At 35.2% G+C, this 13,768-nt stretch overlaps 2 protein-coding genes across 3 annotated transcripts; one reads left to right on the forward strand and one right to left on the reverse strand.

Moving 5' to 3' along the window:
* Positions 1 to 3,116: 3,116 nt before the first annotated feature.
* On the forward strand, positions 3,117 to 7,467 carry LOC139810917 (uncharacterized). Its single transcript, XM_071774822.1, is given in 6 exon segments — positions 3,117 to 3,644; positions 3,646 to 3,752; positions 3,755 to 3,780; positions 5,528 to 5,953; positions 6,519 to 6,783; positions 7,294 to 7,467. Coding segments are annotated over 6 exon segments (987 nt in total). The 5' UTR covers positions 3,117 to 3,588; the 3' UTR covers positions 7,401 to 7,467.
* A 147-nt stretch (positions 7,468 to 7,614) lies between these two features.
* LOC139810915 (protein maelstrom 2-like) lies at positions 7,615 to 13,719 on the reverse strand. Of its 2 annotated transcripts, none has more exons than XM_071774821.1 (12): positions 13,577 to 13,719; positions 12,959 to 13,073; positions 12,688 to 12,853; positions 11,696 to 11,900; positions 11,010 to 11,390; positions 10,312 to 10,481; positions 10,003 to 10,239; positions 9,547 to 9,744; positions 9,430 to 9,466; positions 9,229 to 9,291; positions 9,050 to 9,115; positions 7,615 to 8,969 (listed from the first exon to the last, which is right to left on the reverse strand). In XM_071774821.1, exons 3-12 carry the CDS (start codon positions 12,823 to 12,825, stop codon positions 8,953 to 8,955), a joined length of 1,512 nt encoding a protein of 503 aa, XP_071630922.1. In that variant the 5' UTR covers positions 12,826 to 12,853; positions 12,959 to 13,073; positions 13,577 to 13,719; the 3' UTR covers positions 7,615 to 8,952. The 2 variants fall into 2 exon arrangements, with proteins under 2 accessions (XP_071630922.1, XP_071630921.1); XM_071774820.1 differs by having other exon boundaries at positions 12,688 to 12,865.
* Positions 13,720 to 13,768: the final 49 nt, after the last annotated feature.

Here is a 13,768-nt window from a genome sequence, read left to right on the forward strand (position 1 = left end):
AATATCGAAACATTGTTCGCGTGTAAAGTGTCGACGAAATAATTCGGTAAGAATCGAATAGTACTCGCGGCTCGCTTTCTCAATGTAATTCTTATTACCATTTGTAATAAGAACATTTACATCATAGTCATATTTCTTGGAGCGCGCCCAAGTATCTAGACTACGATATGTTTCCATTTGTCTTCTCTGAAAACTCAAACAAATTAATAAGGTTTATGTGAGTTTATGAGCATCAAGTATATTGCACAATATTCTTTTACAATCTACTTTTTACATTTTTCAGATATTTTCTTATAATTTAAGTTTACATCATTTCTAGCTCTTTTACCCTTTCATTCTCAAATTGTTTAACAAGTACAAAAAATGTTCACTCGTATTTTTGTACAGATTATATGTCAAATAAGTGATACATAAAAACATTTTGACATTTTGAAAAGGATTTTAAGGATTTTCTACATATTCACTGCTATTTTCTTTACTATTTGTCTACGTTTTTATTGCAAGTGTATATTATAATTTAAATCACACCAAACCATAACTGCAACAAATCCAACAAATGATGATACTCTACGTTATCGAGAATTTTTTAAATATATATATATATATATATATACGTGCTGTTATATATAAGCTATTTTATATATTTACATATATTTATAAAGTCTTTGCAGTCATCTATGTATATAAAACTATAAGAAATTAATATGCGAGGATTGTTTAAAAAATTTCTTAAGCGATACATAGATGCCATGATTTTTCATGTAATTTTGAATTTAGTGGATAGTTTCATCCTTTGTAAGATTGACATAAAAATTTCAAGTCGATCTATTAAGTCGTTAGTGTTTGACAACGTTTAAAAGTTGTGTTTTATAGAAAAATAGAAAGGACTAAAATTCGAATAGTAATCAAATTCTTTTCATGAATTAAGTTTTAAATTGCTGTTACATCCATCTTATTCATCAGATTTGGCTCCGTGTGACTTCCATCCGTTTCCAAATATGAAAAAATGGCTTGGAGGTAAACGTCTTGCATCAAATAAAGAGATAATCCAAGCTGTAGATGACTATTTTGAGGAGTTGAATAAATTAAGCTATAATGCTGCCATAATTACATTAGAAAAACGTTGGATCAAATGCATTGAGTGCAAAGGGGATTATGTTAAAAATTAAGTGCATTTTGAACTCAAAAATTTGATGTTTTTATTGTCACTTAAGGAACTTTCCGAAAAACCCTCATATATTCACAATATAAAAATATAAACAATATTTTATTTTATAATTCATAATACGTAGACACGTGGCTATACAGTGAGAACAAAAGGGTTAACTACTGCAAATGACGTAAAGTGATAAATAATCAGCACAAATATTAATTTAAAAAAATCTCATTAGTCGACTCTTTCATCGGTTTCATTAAACGGGTACAAAATGATGGAATTTTCATCGGCGATCGATACATTGCGTGCCCCATCGATCAACTCGAAAATATATATCAGAGGGATATCTCTCGTAAAATTAAATCGCGAAAATCGCCGTATTGAGACGTCACTCGCACTCGCGGCACGGGTGACGTCGGATTACCCGTAAATTTGTTAAACGTTTGCATAAGTCGTCGCCACCGAGATTTATGCGAGCCTCCTCTATATCTTCCACGGATCGAGCAAGCGCCTCTCGCGATCTAAACGGCGCGGCGCGCGACGGCATACCGAATAGGATTGGATTTATATCCCACTCATCCTCACGTCGCGTCTCTCTACCAACCGCTTTGGTCCGATTACCGGCAGGCGTATTTCTTCACATCCACCTTTCATTCGTATAACTACAAACTCGGTAATTGGTTCGATACACTTCGGGGTCCGAAGGATGAGATCAGCGTTGCCCCCCGCGCGCACGCGAGGCGCCTTTTTTTTCATCCGATCAGACGGTTCGAAAGTGCGGCGTCGTATTTCGAAGGCCGTCTTCGGGATCGAATCAGCCGTAGGGGGGTAAAAGGGGGCACCCCAGGTAGGATCTAGCGCTTCCCGCGCGGACGGGACGCGGGAAAATGTGTCGAGGATCGCGGGGGGAGCCCGCCGGCGCGCGGCAGATGCACCAGCGAATTTTCCTAAGAGCTACCTCCGCGGCCGGCGCGGCGCAGCGTGTGCAATCGCATTCTTGCTCGCGCGTGCAACGCGTCTCGGACGCGTTCTGCGCCGCCACGTGCCTGGGATTCTTTTTATTACACGAGGAGTAACGATGTCGAAAATATAAGTACGTCCGCGCGCCGCGACGGAGGCTGATTGCCCAATCCGTCCGACGATGATCGCGATAGTTTTAAAGAAGCTCACACTCTCGTTACGGAAATGCCTTCTTTTTTTCTTCTTTTCTTAATGGCCTATCACTGTCCGACAAGATTTAATTGTCCTTTCGATTTTATTCGCGTATATAATATATGTTTGAAAGTCCGCAGGAATGCGGACGCATAACTTTTTTTTAGCGGATATATCCCTGTGATGCATTTCGCATGGAGATTGGAGATTAATGCCTGGCGAAACCGTGTCATCGATAAATTACTGTGGAAATTTCAAGTGTTCAATTTTAAGCTCTAATTTTGCGTGGAATAGATAGTTATTGGCTTAAGATACGCGTTCCTAATTCTTTTGCCTTCTTTTACGAACACTAATATGTTACGCTTTGATTCCCTATGCATAATACCCGTGCAAAATTCTTATTCTATATACATGTAAGAAAATGCTCGAGTGATCATAATTGCAAATTTAAAATATGTCATACCTTTCACTATCCTATCACTTTTTTCACGCCCAACTGTTGATTCTAATCAATTTATATACAACGTACGTTCAATATCAAAATAATATAATATTCTCAAATAAGTATATGTACTTATAATGTAATAAAAAATTTAATCTAATATTCTAAAGATTTGTATTAGTGTGATTAAATTGATTATCAATTTAATTATGTGATGATACTGTTCTAGTTTTAGAGAAGCCTACGTTTTTCTTTTTTCAAGTCCGAAAGTGACAGCGTGTGGTTTGCTAGGGCGACGAATTGTATAAAATTCACGAATAATATTATTAGCCCAAGATCCTGACCGTAAATGTGGTTTTCTCTAAATTGATTGTATCGTTTTGGTCCTGTTTCACTTATTATTATTAATAAAAAATTTAATTGTATACAATATAAACTGTGCTAATAACTAAGGGTTTTCTCATCCAAACGTCAAACATATGAATACGCATGCATTTTAGCTTTTTTAATCGCAGGAAATTAATTCGACCAATCAGACTCATCCAAACAGTAATCTTCCAGCTGTTCTAAGCGGCGTATTTCGTTAATTAGCTTGATATTCATTTCGCGCTAAAAACCGGTGTGATTCGGATTTTTTTCGACACCGTAGCTCCACGTGTCGGAAATCGATTTCTACGCGGCGCGGGCGCTCCCGGACGCAAGGTATGCTCCACCGTGCGAGGATGACCCGATCGAGAAACCGAAAGTCACGTGCGTAGCCCCAATTAAAATTTTAAAGCCATTTCAGTCATCAACGGGCTATCTCTTCCCATAATGCATCACACGGAGTGAAGGGAAGATGCGCACCTCTCCGCCTCCCACACCCTCCCACAGTGCGGCCGGTCATTCTAATACGTCGGTTAATACATGGATATGCAGTACGAAGGATAAACTGTAACAAAGGGTCTGCGCGGTATATAAACTCCCCGATGGATCATCTTCTCAGTTCGCTTCGTGTCTTCGGTCCTACAGCAATATGAATTGCCACCAGGTAGGCACCAGCAGATAGTACCGCGAGCGAATCGCTTTAACCCTTTCCGCTACAAAATGCAATAGTCCGCTGACGAGTTTTATAACAATTAACTTAGTAATTTAGTAATTCTAAATATTACTAACGATCAATTTTGGTGTAGAAGTTTACTTATTAAAAATTTTGTTCCCCATTACATTAATTTTTGTCATTTATTACTCTTGAATTATTTTATTAATTATTTTTATAATTGTCTTTTTTTTATATAAAAGGTTAAGAATATTAGAAAAAAAATATTTCTCCTTTTTACCACATTATTTTGGTTGGAAAGAATTAAAAAGCGTAATCAGGATCAGTCTATTTATGATGTACCTCTGTTGCCTGAGTTTTATTTTTACCCCGTAATTTATTCGTCGAGATAAAGTTTAAAATGCCTTAACTATAATAATTTATGTTTTATAAAACTCCGTTGTTCTGATAAACAATAGAAAATTCAAAGACAGTTCTCTGTCTCGCATATGAAAAAAAAAGTGCAAGTCAAAGGCTCTTTATAATCGATCATTTACCTAATAATCTTATAAGTATCTATAAGTTGTTAATAGCTGCCTTTCTCTCTCATTATTCTTACGAACAAAATATCTTTTGATAAAGTATGAATGAACAAGCAATCGTAACAGACAGCTTTTTAAGTTTGCTTAATAGGAGAAAATGGAAGTAGTTGTAACAGGAATAAATTGCAACGCGGTGATCGCTAATCTGGACTCTTTAACAAAACGCTTGTGTGATGCGCGTATGCAACAAGATTCGCAATTATCTTCCATTGTGCCGGCGATGACTCTCAACTTGGTGACAACGCGTCACAGCCGTGAAAGGTGCGACATTTATATGACAAATGTTGCAACTTATCCCGGTCACATTATGCAGTTTCTGCCTTTGCTTGCGTATCGCAACGTTGTTGTGGCAAAAGCCGATTAAGAAATTCAATAATTAATCACGTGAACAAATTGTCACGTATATACGGGGAGATGAGATCCGAGATAAGAATCGAAGAGAACGATGCTTGAAAACGTCTCACAAAAAGTCTTTTAGCACTCTTTGGTGTGTTTGATGCTATCTGGAACTTGATCGGTAATAAACATGATAAAATCTTTGACTCTTTTTTTTTGTCGCGAACGATATAATTAATGTAATCGAGATTCCGCATCGACAGAGCGGTACCGGTGTATTCCCTCGCTACGTGATGTCGAACATCATAACCGCATATAAACGGAGGGATGCCTGATTGTGCCCCACTTTCCCTCGGCGGCGCACACGCGATTATCGCAGCGGACACCGCAATGTCCACCATCTCGGTCCCGCAACATCTCCGGTCATCTCCCTCGAGATGACCTCCATTGACATGCACACTCTCCTTCGGAATAAAAAAATTCTATTGAGTCAAGACCGGAAATCAGTGATATAATCAACATTCCCTAGCGATTTTGCAATATTCGGCAAACAAGTTGTCGTCGGGTTGTCATCAATTTTAATGATTTTATGATTAAACATTACTTTTCGCTTACTCATCGAAAAGCACTCCGATATCGCATTTACCCTAATTGATCCGCTTTTATTACATCGTCATGCATGTATTTTCCAAGCAAAACACGCGTAGTAAATGCGCAGGACTTGTATATTAATCTGATGTAACGATCATGCTTCATTATCATAATTCGCTACTCACCCATCTCGTCGCAAAAGCCGCAGAATCTCTCCTCTCTGATTGCAGTTGGCCAAGCTGGTCTTGGTGCTGTCGTGCATCGGCAGCGACGTCCTGGCGGGTCTCCTGCCGGGGGGTGGCGCAGGTGCCGGAGGATATCAGTACAACCGACCGGGTGGCGGCGGCGGTGGATTCGGTGGTGGTTACGCAGGTGACGCCGGGGGTTTCGGGGGTGGCGGCCGCGGTGGCGACTTCGGCATCGGCAGTTACCGGGGGAGACCTACCCAGGCTTACGGTCCCCCTGGAAGCGGCGGCGGCGGAGGCGGCGCCGGCGACTCCTTCGGCAGACCGGGTTCGGCAGCTGGATTCGGAGGAGCTGGACCGTCGTACAGATATCCGCAGTTCGGCGAGGGTGGCAGCGGTGGATACCAAGACGGCGGTGCCGGAGGATTCCAAGGAGGATACGGAGGATACGGCGGACGCGACGGCGGAAGGGTAAAAATTATTTTCAATGTATTCTTCAATTTCCAAACAGGCTGGACAGTAAAAGAAGATAACATCCTGGAGAGTTGCTTTTCAAAAAGATATCATCATCAAGTTTTACGTTATGTCGTTATACTATTAACATTTCAGATATTTATTTGTATGTATTTGAAATTTAGAAAGATAGACGATAACTTTGCAGAGCGGTGTATGGCTCAGAAATATTTTTTATTTAGCAAAGCTCGAGAATTTGGATAATTAACCCTCAAATACCTCACTTCCTGGGCCACCCGTTTAATACCGTATACATGGATTAGCGTAATTCAGAGTTTTCTTCAAAGTCCTTTTTCTTTTTAATCGATACACCAAACAATGAGGAAAAAGAATATATAGATGAAAATGACATGAAACTTCTGGCGGAAATTCTGTTTCAAACGTTACCATAATCCCACATGTGTGTTTGACGGTTAATTATTCAATAATGCTTTTTATCTCCCTATACGTTACACTCCTGCTTCTCACCTTTTCGTTCGTTATACATACAACGATAGTTTATTAAACATAATATATTTTGTAGCCGCAGCCGTACAGCTTCCAATACGAGGTCGTCGATCCGCCGAGCGGCAACGATTACTCTCAGCGCGAGAGCAGCGACGGTAATGTCGTTCAAGGAGAGTACAGAGTTCTGTTGCCGGACTCGAGAACGCAAATCGTTCGGTACATGGCTGACGATGTGAACGGATACAACGCGGAGGTTCAGTATGAAGGACAAGCTCAGTATTCTCGTGGTGGTCCGGGAGGGTATCCCGGTGGTGGATATCCAGGCGGCGGTTATCAAGGAGGTCAGTATATCGCACGGAACACAATAATAATATACGCGCAGAATATTATATAAAGTCACATTGCATTGGAATAATTGCACAGCTTATTAGATCATAAAATAAATAATGCGATATTAAAACATAAAACAATTCAACGCGTATGCACGCAAAATTTGAATTTAACTGTCTTTTATCGATAAAAGCGCGCTTTTATCAATAAAAGAGAGTTGAGAATATGGACCTACAAAATTATTATGTAAATCATTTTTTCGCAAAATTTGAAATTTGTTTATTTAATTAATTAATTTGAAATTGTTGGTAATAGCATGAAATTAATACATGATTTGCTCACTTCGAAAAAAGTTTTGTCTAAACATCCACGTTTTCATCGTAGAAATTATATATATAATATATATTTATTTATTTATTTATATAAATTAAAAAAATATGTATCTGTAATCAGAAAAAATGTTTCTGATCAGAAAAGATTGTTATTATTGTTATAAATCTTTATATATCTATCATCAACAGGTCGAGGTGGCGGTTTCGGCGGACCCGGAGGTGGTTTTGGAGGCGGCTTCGGTAGCGACACTGCTAGCAATCAATATTTGCCACCGCACAATAATTATCGCAAATAACCGCTCGACACGGGCTACCTTACCAAAATACGACATATACCGCGTGCATTTCCGGCGACAACCATCACGGACCTCCCTTGGCTTTTACTCTGACTATACGGTAATCCTTCGCTCACCCACGAGACACGAACCCTCTCCCGATCACCTATGCGTCCGCGAATCACTTTCACCTATATTTAACGATTACACAAGGACTAATTAGGATAACTTCATATGCATGCATGAGTGTATGTATTTATATATATATATATACATATATGATATACATAATTTTGTACATGGTAACTGTATTATCAAACATTTATACGCTTGTATCTTCCACTAAGCGATTATGAACCTCTTATGTTATGTACGTATTTATACGAGCTTGTAGTAAAACATAAATGAAGTGTTCTTTCTACTTAACTTCATGTAGTTTTACCCCGATTCATCCTTAATCTCTATGCTTTAATTAGATCTATAATAGATCTTTAAATCCAAATAAAAAGTTTTTTTCTTTCTACGCGTTCCTTACTTCGTTTTGAACAATTTCCTGATCATCAATGCCGACATCCATATAAGAGAGATAATTATTTATTATGCGCTTCTAATAGTCTTTGCTCCAATTCCTTGTATACACAAAAAACTTCTTAGTTATTTATATATATCTTAATATTTAAAATAAAAAATAACAAATTGCAATAATTGCGAAATAACCAATTCCAATAATATATGAAGAAAATTTAATGTGTAGAAAATTTTGGAAATATTAAAATATTAAAATGAAAGAAAAATTAGAGAACACAGCAATTTTATTTAATCACAATAATTATATATTATAATACAGCAATTATATAATCCTTATTTATTACGATATATATGTAGAATAACTCTCATTTATTTGATAATAGTAATTTATTAATATCTTGTAACAAAAACGGATGATAATTAAATCTAATTCCTGAAATTTGAAATTTAATATAAAAATTTTATTTAGTATTACATTCACTGAAAAATATTTTCAAAATATAAGTATGTTAAGAGAATATTACAAAAAAATTCGTTTTCGTAAAATTTCTTGAAACTTACATTGCAACACAAACTCTCTCTTTACAAATATTATATTTTATTAGCAGTAAAATCGTTACTAATTTCTAGAGAAAAATCATGATTATGACAGATAATGAGAAAAATAAAACAGAAAATTTATCACATATGCATTGTTACAAAACATAATGTTGCCTAATTCATATATCTGAAAGATATTATATCATGTTATATCATCTATTTTCTTTCTAAAACAAATGTAAATTTTATAAACGGAAGATATATATAATATATGTTGGAAATATTCTTTTCAAAATAAATGTTTAACACGTACATAAAAATGTTCATGTAAATACTATTGTCAAATAAAAATAAAATATCTTTGGCATCATAATATCCATTGCAAAATAAATGATTATATTAGAAATAACGTATTTTCTTGATCAACAGTTATAAACTGTTAAACAAATACCGTTCTCAGATGAAGTTGTATCAGATCTGTTATGCCTCCTTTTAAAAATCTGGCTTATGTGTGTCCTTGTCCTATAGAGAAATTGAAATAAAATTCTCACAAAGAATATATTTATATCGTTTAACACAAATTTATGATAATAAAACATTACCTTTGCCTAAAGGCGCTTTTTTTGGATTTCGTGGATTTCGAGATCTAATAGACACGCCTCTTCCACCTACACATGCAAACATTTAATTATTCGCGAGTAATACAACTGAAAAATTACACAATCAATTGGTCTAAATAATGTCATATATAATTGTATAGATACATCACATATTAACTTACCAATAGGAGGAAAGCTCTCATCATCTCTTAGAAGAAAATCTTCCATAGAAGAATAAGCGAATGCTAGAAATAATTATTTATAATAAAATATGGATATTTTATATTATTTTATATGCAGCAGAACTATTTTATTAATAAAAAATGAACAAATTGGATAAAATATTCAATCATCTATGATTTAAAAAAAATTTTCAAACTTACGATCAATATTTGGAGGTCGCAACGGTTTTTCATTTAACTAAAAAAAAAAAAAAACATGAAATTAGTAAACAATAGCATATTTTTTGATTAATGTAAAGATTATATAAGAACACATACGTATTTTGACACATATTTTTTTTCTTCAATAGGCGACTCAATAGGAGCAAATTTATCAATAGCCTTGTTAATAGATTTACCAACAGGTTCTTGCAACTTGCTACAATCAATAACTTGTACTGGTTTTGATTCAGTTCGACGGCGCAGTTCTTCTTCAGATGTTCTACTAGAAACTTTCAATCTATGTTGTTCACTTACCTATTACGAGATAATTAATAAAAATCATTAACATAGTATTATGTAAATTTTGCAAAACTATTTAAATAAGTACATATAATACTGCGTTCGCTTTGGACGCTTTCGTGCTGAAAGCGTCAGTCCATCTTTATGGCTCATTAAATGTTGAAAAAAATAGAGTAATGCTTTCAGCACGAAAGCGTCCAAAGCAAACGCAGCCAATGTGCCTTTTTGTGCGTAAATCCTTACAGTAGTATATTTTTAATGTATTATACTTACGCCTGTCATAGACAAAACTGCATTAAAGTCAGATGTAGATGGAGCGTGTTCAATTTTCAATTTGTTCATTACATTTTCCATCTCAGATAAACGAGATTCAGATCCGCTGGGATAATGTATTCCTGGCTTCGTATTGACTCCAAATGGTTCACAAAACTCATCGCACAATGTCCATGCCCAATGATACAGCACAGCTTTACTGCAGTATTCAGACCCTCCATCAACGTATCTGTGAAACTAAACGTTATAAAATAATATTATGAATATAATATACTTTAAAATATAAAATAAGGTAATAAAATTGCCTACATCACATTCAATTCCTTTTTCAAAGATATATGTAATGCGTGTAAACATATTTTCAGCATAAGCAGGAATAAACCGTATTTCTCGGTCTTTCCTTTTCTTGTAGCCTTCATTTGCCAAGTGTATAAACAATGATTCCAAATCATAAATTTTAAACTGTTCTTTATCTTGTTCTAAAATAGAGGAACAAATTTATTTAAATAATTGTATTAATCTAAGGCGTATTTAAGAAGTAAATTTCTATTGGGTGTAAAAAAAAGAATTATCTTTAAGAAAATTAATTTTATTTTTATAAAATTACTTTTTCACCTATTTTTCATATTTACTATCTAAGTTGAGGTGTTGTGTTATCTCCTTTCCTTAATATAAAAAGATATATAATGAAACAGAAATTCAGTAGCAATGATAAAGGAAAGATATTGAAGAACAAACCATGCCATTGATGGTAGGTACCTTCTTTAAACAAGGTACACAAAGCATTAATTGTACAACAAGAAGTGCCTCAATTTAGATTTAATTACAAATTAAAATATACATGTTACTTTATGAAAGTAAAATAAATATTAAATATCACTTTTTAAACTTGCAGTAGATAAAAAAAAAGAAAAAGGTATAATTGATCATATCGTTATATGATCAATTATACCTTATATCGTTATTAAATATGGAATTATTAAAATATGTAATAAAGGTGAACTTACCTGCTTCATCGCACAGTTTTCCTATCAAAGACCGTACTGCTTGTGTGAGACCTCTTGTTGTATAAAGATAAGGATACTGATCCACAAGTTTCCTAGATTCTAGGAAATTCACCAATTTTACGTACATAACAGCAAAGTCAGTATCTCCGCCTTGATATTCTACAGGTATGTTATGAGTGGTCCCACTCATCTCCAGTGCTTCCCGTCTAAATCCCAACGGAATTTTAGCGCTAACAATTGCATGATGCACCTCTTCTATGCCATTCTCAAGCGAAAAAACTCCAAATGCATATTCGGCCGGAAAATATTCGCAAGTGTTGTTAACAAGTCTGGTGAAAAACCAGTTAACATGTACGAAACAAAATTTCAATTGTGAAACAACTGCAATAAAAAGAAGTATTATTTGGTACAATAATTTAATATATTACATTTATATAGTATGTATTTGTACTTGAGTTGCATTATTGCTCATATTTGCAAGATGTTCAATCCAAACAGAGAAAATTAATACAGCTTGCTAAACTTTATGCACAGATTATGATACCATTTGATAACACTCGTTATTCTTTTTGCATCTTTTAAACAAAATTCAAAACTTTCAAAATTAATGTAAAAAGTGTCAAATGTGCAATAATGTACTTTCAAATTAATTTCTACAATAAATTACATTATATAATATTACGTACAATTAAGATTTACAGCTGAGTCGATTATTACTTTGATATTTTCTTGCATATTTTTTATAAACATCAGTGCTTCCTTTTCTTTCTGTTCAAGAGCACTTATTGATTCTCCAAGTGATGTTTTCTTGTCTTTGCTTCCTATTTGCGATGAGACTTTATCTTGCTTGGCCATAGCTTCATAAGGACCTTTTTCTTGCTTAGTTAAACTCTATTGACAAAAAATATCTATTTTATTACAAAATACATTAAAGAAACGTACAACCTAATGAGTAATCCAATTAAACAAAATTTTTTAATTATATTTTTACTTTTATCATAATATGTAATAAGTCCAATTAATTAAAATGTTTATTTTTTTATAAAAATGTATAAACTTTTTCGTAAAAATCTTTGATGTATAGCAGGTATTATTCTAAACATTTATGTATGATAGTAGTTACTAATATTTTTTATAATATAAAAAAAAGTTATTATCTTAGAGATATATAATTCACTATTAAAAACAATTTATATCTATTTATATACATGTATCTTCACAAATGTTATTATAATTATCTTTCTTTATTTTAACAAGATCTCATAAATAACGCGTTATTTATTATTAAAAAACAAAAATGTAGCAGATAATATTTTAATAATGTATATGCTCAGAACAGAAGAAAACTATATTTTCCATATACTTTAATGATTTCGTAGAACACTTAATTAGCACCTAATTCTAGGATATTTCCTTGTTCAATTTATAGATAATTTATTGGATAATTATATATACACGTGGGAAAGAGAAAGCAAACCTGAAGCTAAGTCAGTTCCCCTCCCCCTTATCTAGTTTCCCGCCCGAACATGTGGAGCTCTCAATTCAACTTTAGCGTCTAATTAGCGCTTAATTCTGCGTTAAAAGTTACTTAGCGCTGGCAACCAACTTAACGAGGATGTCAGAAATTAAGTCTGCCGGAACCCGGAACTAATGCCTGCTCCTCTTGTAAACAATTTACCTGCCACTCCTCGTTACAGTCCGGATCCTGTTGAACGTCTTTGAAGCCGTTAGGAAACTTGCGACCTTGCGCTTCCATACGTTTCCTCCAGTCGGCCATAAAGAAGAAGAATGCATTTCTACCTTTGTTCTTCGGCATTTCTTCCGGCAAGAATAAAGCTACCCTCCTATAGTAAACGCTTTCAGCGTAAGCAAAACAGTATTCGACAAAAGATAGGTTAGGGATCTAACTATTAGAGGTTAAGACTCGTCACTTCTTTTCTTCTCCTTACAAAATGGCTCTCGATGAGTCTCGATACTCCTGATCCTGATCCCTGACAACAAGTGACAACCCTGCTGAGCCTGAGCACCCCCGGCTGGCTGCGAGCTGCGAGCTATAATTAGTCACTGGAACATGCGCAAGCGCCGCAAGCGCAAACTTGTCGATAAAGGCTGCGTTCCGTTCCGATATGTACTGCAAGTACTGAAAATCTATAGTTTACGTGACGTACACTATAGATTTTCAGTACTGACAGTGAATATCGGAACGCAGCCAAAAATGGGCCAAAGAAAGTTCAGTTCCAGCGAAACAAAAAGAAACATGCTAATCCTTTGTGATAGAAGCTACGGTCAACGTGACGCTACAAATACTTTGGAGCGTTCTTCTTCTCTTTCTTTCTTCATTGAAAGAAAAGAGAAGAGGAATATGCTTCGAAGCATTTGTAGCGTCAAGTGGACGGTGGACCGCAGCCCAAAACCTTGATTCCAACCCAAATTTCACTTTTACACTGAACTACTGAAGGTCAATTGTTTTTTTCAACTCACTTCCGAAGATGATACCAAAGGAAATCGAAGGGAATTCAGGATGTGTTTAGAAAACATGTAATAGAAAAAGAGCAACTTTATCTTACCTACTCCCTCGGAAAGTTTTCAACTCACGGAGTTGAATAGACTGTGCACATTCCAGTGTTATTCGGTCGAGCAATCGTCACGAGCGACGGAGTGACAAAAATCGCGCTAACGCGAGAGACCGGCTTCGAGATGAAACTGGATCCTTCGATAAAGCTTATACTGTGATAAAGCAGTCAAAGTCCTGACCAATT

This window comes from Temnothorax longispinosus, chromosome 4, assembly GCF_030848805.1.
Source record: "Temnothorax longispinosus isolate EJ_2023e chromosome 4, Tlon_JGU_v1, whole genome shotgun sequence".
Classification (NCBI taxonomy): Eukaryota; Metazoa; Arthropoda; class Insecta; order Hymenoptera; family Formicidae; genus Temnothorax; species Temnothorax longispinosus.

Bases quoted from the DNA above. Each gene is read 5' to 3' on its own strand.
- LOC139810915 (XM_071774821.1), bottom strand. From the start codon at position 12,825: ATGCCGAAGAACAAAGGTAGAAATGCATTCTTCTTCTTTATGGCCGAC. The intron at 11,391-11,695 runs GTACGTAATATT...TTTTTATTGCAG, and splicing joins CTCAGCTGTAAATCTTAATT to TTGTTTCACAATTGAAATTT. The intron at 10,482-11,009 runs GTAAGTTCACCT...CCTCTATTTTAG, and splicing joins AAAACTGTGCGATGAAGCAG to AACAAGATAAAGAACAGTTT.